The 7,582-nt window shown below is 39.6% G+C and overlaps 1 protein-coding gene across 2 annotated transcripts; it reads right to left on the bottom strand.

Moving 5' to 3' along the window:
• Positions 1 to 1,799: 1,799 nt before the first annotated feature.
• On the bottom strand, positions 1,800 to 6,716 carry cenpk (centromere protein K). Of its 2 annotated transcripts, XM_066661500.1 has the most exons (11): positions 6,637 to 6,676; positions 6,334 to 6,431; positions 5,685 to 5,811; positions 5,249 to 5,305; positions 4,959 to 5,022; positions 4,803 to 4,849; positions 4,620 to 4,702; positions 4,382 to 4,480; positions 4,097 to 4,232; positions 3,279 to 3,332; positions 1,800 to 3,141 (listed from the first exon to the last, which is right to left on the bottom strand). In XM_066661500.1, the coding sequence occupies exons 3-11, from the start codon at positions 5,799 to 5,801 to the stop codon at positions 2,986 to 2,988; spliced, it is 813 nt and encodes a 270-aa protein (XP_066517597.1). In that variant the 5' UTR covers positions 5,802 to 5,811; positions 6,334 to 6,431; positions 6,637 to 6,676; the 3' UTR covers positions 1,800 to 2,985. The 2 variants fall into 2 exon arrangements, with proteins under 2 accessions (XP_066517597.1, XP_066517594.1); XM_066661497.1 differs by lacking the exon at positions 6,334 to 6,431 and having other exon boundaries at positions 1,803 to 3,141; positions 6,637 to 6,716.
• Between the last annotated feature and the right edge of the window lie 866 nt (positions 6,717 to 7,582).

Here is a 7,582-nt window from a genome sequence, read left to right as displayed (position 1 = left end):
GAGTCTTTGTCATTGCTACTCATTGCTGAGCACACAGAAAACTGCACTATGTAACTTTAGAGAAGGGCAGGAAACCACCAACCCGCTCCCTTTTTGATTTCAGGACAATGCTGTAAGATGAATTAAATCTGGCAAATACCAGATCTTAGCTGGGGTTCCTTTAAGGCGTTAGGGACTTTTATTCTTGGAAATAACGTACACATCTATAATGTTGACGAACAGAGAGGAGTGGGTTAATGGGTGGCCAGTGGGTGTCATAACTTTTGCACACGTCTGTTCTGAATTATCTGGGCATGAAAGAGGTGAACAAAAGGAGAAAGTGGGGAATGAAAGAAAGATGAAGAGATGATGAAGGGATGATGAAGGTCAGTGCAGGCGCGCGCATGCCCCTGAGCACGTGCCTGAGGTCTGTCCCGTTGATGTGTGAGCGTGAGCCGGTCGCTGATTGGTCGAGGCGCACCGTGAGGCTCACAAATACTAAAGGACGTGCGAGCTGAAAGTCAAAGCCACAGCTCAGCGGACTGGGATCTGACCAGTGCCCAGATGTACATCAGGTCCAGCGAGCAGGTGAGTGCTGCTTTTAATCCCTAGATAGCCACAGCAAGTAAGCTGGGATTTTATGAAGCAGCCAGGTCTGGTTCTGATTAAATGTATGCATCAGTCAAGCTACTGTTTTGCTCTTAGTGCGCATGTGCTGGTATTGTATACCGCGTGGAAAGCCAGAATCACAGCAAGACTGCGTCTGAAACCGTGCATTACTACACTTTGTACGCTGCACTAAAAACTGCACTTCTGATTGAGGTACTCTCTTTTGTGACCCTGTGTAATGAGTTAGTGTATTGTGTTGTGTGGTTTTTGGACGTAGCCCAGTTTAATTCAGGCTAAACCAACGTCTAGAAAATGCTGTATATTCAATTATGTAGTAGTTTCCCCCTGAAACATGCTTGTTGGAGCAGAAGTTGACAAGTTGACTCCAAAGTCCCTCCCGTGTTGATTGGTTTGATTAATCTACAACAGTACGTTGATCTCGGCTTTGCATACGTCATAATCACAGCCATTATGATCTCACAATACAATTAGTATAAAAACCAACACCAAACAATAGATGGATGTTTTTGTTTGGCTTTGTTTTACAGATCAAGGACAAGAGAGACGTGTCGTGAACGGGGTTCTTTAGCTCCCTCGTGTGGGCATAAGAAGACATCGTCCTTAAAGGGCAGCTCCATATATTTTACAAAAATTCTCCCTACCTCCTTGGTTTAAAGGGACTCAGAGGGGTTTGAAATTAAATTGTTCTTAGATGACTGTAGAGATGAATACCTCTAAAACTTCTCACGAATATTTATACCATGGAGTGATTATAAATCAATTTGTAACTTAAGCTTAAATGCTTTGTTTTTTGAAATGTAAACATTTTAAAAGATTGGGCCTAAAATGTCAAATATCACTGGTATGTATTGATATATATCAGTAAAAATGCAGTAGAAGCAGTGATATATTGTATATATTATTTATTTATAAACTCTGTTGGTATGCAGCCAAGAACAGCTCTTTAGAGGCAAGTGAGCGAGTGTCCGTAGAACCTCCTGCTTTAGGAGTAGACTTGCTCAGGTATGTCAAGTTAAAAATCCAGCGACAGTCTGAGACTGCAGCGAGAGCAAACAGTGGAAACAGAGGCACTAGGATGTTAAATACGTGTTTAGACCTCAGCAAAGATCATTACACAATATTTTCTTTTCAAATGCAGACTTATTGACCTTCACACACTCCCAGATGGTGGAAACCGGAGAAGAATGAGACAGACTACTGGTAGTGAGGTGTCTGTAAACATCTTTGACTGGAAGCTGGGTCAATACAGTGAGCTTTCAGTCAGATGTTTGCAATCACCGTCTGCCATAACACTGCATACAACTATCGACAGAAAGCATTTAAGGATCGTGGCAATCCAACACAGACAACAGACGATAATATAGTATTGAATCACAATGAACATTTTAGATTTTAAAGAGCCCATGTAGTGAAAAACCTAGTAGTGTAATAAGCAAGCAGTTAGTTTTAAAATCAATCAGACCACCTAGGCCACATAGGAAACTACCCTGCGAAACAACCCATATTTTGGGATCTTATCCTCTTAGAACTGTTTAAGGTGATCCTACATATCAATAAATCCACATCCACTGATGGCAGTATGGCACCTCTCATATGAGTTATGATCCAGGCTTGAAAGGGACAATTATCCTAATGAGTTATCACAGTCCATAAAGATTTGAGAAGATGGCACTGGAGTAGTTTAGTCCTAATATCCAGATGTTTCTGAAATCATTTAATTATTCGCTAATATTAAGCGGTGCGGTAAATCACCAGGACCAGGTTTGCGGTATCCTTGTGTTTACATCTATCCACGCGTTCAGCTAAGTGCTGGCAGTCCACACAGAATTTATAAAGAGTGTTTTAGCCAATTTACATATTGGTCTTACACATATATTTTATTACAACACCATTTTGTAGTAGTAGATGTCTTAGCTCAAAGGCCTTTAATTAACTCCTTATTGCACTCTGTACCCTTACCACTAGAGGCCAGTGCAGTAACACTTTTCTGCTTCATTCAATGATACGCCCGTAGATTGACCTGCTATTGTCCTTCAGAAAAATTACACAACGCACCTCTTCCGTGTCAGATCTCTAATGTTCACTTTAAGCGTTTATATTGTTTCTAATAAAACCTGAGATTAAACCGAACTCCTTTACCTTACATCCACACCGTCATCTTTTGCTTCATTTCTGAGCTACATTTCCAGCCTCACAGTGTAGCATCAGTATGTAATTTAATTACTTGGATGCTTCAGCTGAGAGTTGTTTTATTTCACAAAAGTAATTTACTTTAAAATACATAAAAATAGAAGATGAAAAGATTAAAAAAAGCCTGTACAGTATTTTTTTTAATAAAAGCCATTAAAACTAGGTATATACAAGAATGTTTCTAATTCAATAAAAATTTTCCAGTCTAATTTTATTGCAGTCTTCTTGGTGTCTGACAGCAATGCCATTACGAAGGAGCATCTCTATGTACGGCGGCCAGAAGGTGTCATCCACAGTCACATAGGGATCATGAGGAGAGTCCAATGTTTTGTTTGTTAACTGCTGCATGAGGAAAAAAACAAGATGAAAGTATGTGAATGAATGACTTGCACAGGACAAGTTCATATTATTTTTATTACTATTATGTACTACAGAGCAACACATTACTCCAAATTTAAAAACATGACATTCAGACATACCTCAAGAATCTCACTCAATGAGATAAGGTTTGCTTCAAAGTTTGGAACAGTGCCCTGCCAAAGAAACCCAAATAATACATGGTGAACATCTTTTTTTATGGCTGTTTTTAACATCTGCCACATACTAGCTGTGTGCTGTTTGCATTATCAAGCTATAAAAGGAGGCAGATGCTGTGGCTTTATGCTGGATAACAAAATTCATGCTGGCTATTGAGAATTATTCTTGTGCACATTAAGATCTCAGGTAAGAACACTGAATATTTGTCCCTGGGAATATAGGGCCTTGAGAATAGTATTTGTGTCCAAAATATGGCAAACGAATACTGGAAAGTATTAAAATACAGGTGACTGTCTGTGAGGAGTGTGGTGTGTTCTCCCGTGTCTGTGTGGGTTTTCTCTGGGTGCTCCGGTTTCCTCCCACAGTCCAAAAACACACATTGGTAGGTGGATTGGCGACTCAAAAGTGTCCGTAGGTGTGAGTGATTGTGTGAGTGTGTCTGTGTTGCCCTGTGAAGGACTGGCGCCCCCTCCAGGGTGTATTCCCGCCTTGCACCCAATGATTCCAGGTAGGCTCCGGACCCACCGCAACCCTGAATTGGATAAGCGCTTACAGATAATGAATGAATGAATGAATGAATGAATGATATTCAGTATGTTTTATGATGGTACGAGGAAATTCAGCCTCGTGCTAACACTTAAATTAGATTTTCTGATATATTTTAACATTCCAGATAGATAAATAAATTCAAATGTAATGACTCATCTAAACTAAATTAGTATTGTGTAATACGTACAGAAAGAGTACAGAGAAAACTCACTCTCTTTTTCTTGGTGTGAAATGCTTCCTTATTAGGAAGAGGGAAATGTTCAGTCAAAATGTCACTTAATGTGTCCATGAGGCTGTTGTGGTAATCCTTCACCCTGGAGATTTTCTTCTTCATGTCCCGTACGATGCTGTGGAAATGACAAAGAAAAGCTTAATGGAAATTAACACTGAATTACATGCTTGTGCTGTAAATAACCACATAATAACAATAACAACAAGCTTTAAGTGTAAAATACAACATTCGCTGTGTGTCTATTTTTTGTAGAAGTATCTGTACTTGTGCTCTGACGGTTTCTCATTCTCACTGTGCAGAGTGGCAACTCGCTCAGTCACTGCCGTAAGCACTTCCTTATTCTCTTTCAACCATTTCTGCTCCCTAAAACACGATAAACACAAATGTTATCTAATAAGTCTTCAAAATGGACAACAGTGTGTTGCAGTATTTAGTATTGTGTTATTATGTAATCATGGCATCAGATTACTGTGTTATTCATACATATGGATGAGTAGGACACCTTTGCAAAAGGCCTTTCAGGGCATCTTGCTTTGCTTGGTAGCAGGAAAGGACCATTTTCAGCTGACTATTGCGTCTTTGAACCTGTAAAACAAGAAAAAATATATATATTATCATAGAAGTCCGAGTTTTACTAAATATTCCAATGGTTCCAGCTATATATTTAGTGACTTTGTAAACTCACCTCATCCCTCCCAAGGGCCAATAAAATTTCAGGATTCGTCGACAGTACTAAGATGATGAAAAAGTCAAGGCAGAAAAAAAAATCAGACTTAATATTAGTGGTATGGTTGTTTATAGGTGGATCCTTTCATTTTTGTCATCCCTTAAAGCAACTTACATTTGGGTTCCATTGCTTGCCACTGTTCCAGTTCAGCAGTGATGGCATTCAGCCGATTTGTCGCCTGGAAAATGTACAAAGTCACTTAACTTAATCAAGTTAAGATTTCTAAAAAAAAATATGTTCGAAAAATGGCATCTCTTACATTCTTCCAGTTAATGTGAGCATTACAGCAGAGACTTAGAGAAAAGGTAAAACACCCCTCTCCCTGTACGACATGTTAAACCCTGGTCAACACTGAAGAGGAGATTACAAATTCATTGGAGATTAATAGGTGACAATATTCTCACCTCACTCGAGTCTCCATCACTGCAGTCTGTGTCTGTTAATATGAGCTCATTCAGAAGCTGCACATTCAAAAATAACACAAAATGATTATCAAATATCAGTAACCTATTATTCATATTAATGAAATTTAACTCTTTGTTGCATTGTTTGTCTTCTGAATTGACCATACTGGGACAAAATAATGGCCTGTGCAAATGTTAGGGCACATTTTATATTTCTTTATATATTTTCCTTATAGTGCATATTATTTATATTATTTGCAGAAAACATCACAACTAAAATGGAGTGGGCCCTATGTGAAGCTCTATTGCATTGGCATAGGATCTTATCCTGTGTATAGAGGTACATATTATCACTTATAAACAAAACATGCAGTTTGATCATAGATATTTAAACATTTCCACATCTGCACAATGCTAAAATCTGAAACTAAATCACCTTTTGTAAGAGTCCAAACTGGTCCTCACATTCATCCAGTATATCTGCCCTTGTCTGGTTGGAGCAGCTTGGGATGGTTACTGCTGGAGTCTCAGGGGTTTGTATCACCTGATCCATTGCTAACTGTCTACATTCACAAATAAAACAAAACAGGTGGAGAACAGGACACCTTATGGTCACAGAAAATGTAACAGTATCCTTTTTCTGAGAGCCCCTACAGGACCTCCACAGAGCAAGTTTGATTTGGGTGGTGGATCATTGTCAGTGCTGCAGTGACACTGACTGGTGTTAGTATGTGTTGTGCTGGTAAGAGTGGATTAGACACAGCAATGCTGCTGGAGTTTTAAAAACCTCAGTGTCTCTCCAGGACTGAGAATTGACAGCATCCTGTGTCACTGATGAAGGACTAGAGGACAACCAACACACACTGTGCAGCAACTTATGAGCTAATGTCTCTGACTTTACATCTAGAAAGCGGACCAACGAGATAGGTGTGTCTAAAATAGTGGACAGCGAGAGGACACGGTGTTAAAAAGCTCCAGCAGCAGTGCTGTGTCTGATCCACTCTTAGCAGCACAACACACACTAACACACCACCACCACGTCAGTGTCAGTGCAGCGCTGAGAATGATCCACCACCAAATCATACCTGCTCTGTGAGGGTCCTGTTGGTCCAACTGTTGAAGACAAGGACGAAAGAGAGCTAACAACGTACGAAAAGGTGCTTCCCTATATCAGTGGAGATAGCTAATATAATGGACGATGAGTGGAGAAAGAGGGAGGTGGCTTTAGAGTTATTGTAGATTACCTTACGCAGTACAGCAAGAGATTGTATAAAACAGACGCTAAACAGCAATATGTTTCTTAATCTCGGCATAATTCAAAAGTAAAGAAGTGAACAAAGCAATTCTGCGTATTTTAGAGTGAAATGCTCTGCTGTAAGTAACCTCACCTCCACTTCTCTGCCACCAACGAAAACAAACCACCGCCAAAACAAACCGACCGCCAGGAAGTGACGTCGACGCCACGACATTTATCCAGGGCGCTCAGCTTTCAGTATTCGTTTGTATGTTTTTTAAAATTACAAACAAACAATCAAGAAAATTTCTATCTCTTCAAAAAGCTTTTTTTTTAAATCATATATCAATAAATCTTTAATGATTTGTGTATTTTTTTCTGCTGGGTCGGTGAGGAACGCCAGAGATTTCACAGTAAGAGTCCCTGTCGCTACCAATATGGTAAAGAGAGAGAGAGAGAGAGCAGTTACTGCAGTACATCTGCACCAGACTCATATAAAACTGCACAGACTCACACGAGCCCGAGGAGAAGTGCACATCTATAAATGTACATTGTTTATAAGGGTCTTAAATCTTAAAATATAAATCTAACATGGCTTCACTTTCAATTAGTTCATGGAACATTCAAGGACTGAAATCTTCAGCTTTTGGTTTAAAAAGCTTGAGCAGTGATTTTAAAGAATGCATTAAAAACTGAGCACAGTACGCCAAGGAAGATACTCAGGAGGGTTAATCCTCTGGTACAAAGAAAACCTACATCAAAATATACACATATTAAAAACAGGAAAATATTATATTTGGATTAAAATCAGAAACACAGTAGTCTCTTCACAGAAAGATATATTCCTCTGTGCTATATACATCCCACCCTCAGAGTCCCCGTACTACTCTGAAGACATGTTCTCTGAGTTGGAGAGAGAGGCGTGCCATTTCCAGGCCCAGGGAAATGTGCTCGTCTGCGGGGACCTGAACGCAATGACAGGGACACTACCAGACTACACACACACTGACAACTTTAATCCAAACAAAATACCTTTCATTAACAATTCTCTGTGCCCCTACAGAAACAACTACGATGGCGTCGTAACGGAACAGAAACGG

Source organism: Hoplias malabaricus, chromosome 2, assembly GCF_029633855.1.
Source record: "Hoplias malabaricus isolate fHopMal1 chromosome 2, fHopMal1.hap1, whole genome shotgun sequence".
Lineage (NCBI taxonomy): Eukaryota > Metazoa > Chordata > Actinopteri > Characiformes > Erythrinidae > Hoplias > Hoplias malabaricus.
The sequence above is the reverse complement of the archived record's forward strand: the minus strand, read 5'-3'. Positions and strand labels throughout refer to the sequence as shown.

Excerpts from the sequence above, each read along its gene's own strand:
- cenpk (XM_066661497.1), bottom strand. The coding sequence starts at position 5,801 with ATGGATCAGGTGATACAAACCCCTGAGACTCCAGCAGTAACCATCCCA. Across the intron at positions 4,850-4,958 it reads GCAAGCAATGGAACCCAAAT|TACTGTCGACGAATCCTGAA; the intron begins GTAAGTTGCTTT and ends TCATCATCTTAG. Across the intron at positions 3,333-4,096 it reads TTCACACCAAGAAAAAGAGA|GGCACTGTTCCAAACTTTGA; the intron begins GTGAGTTTTCTC and ends TTTCTTTGGCAG.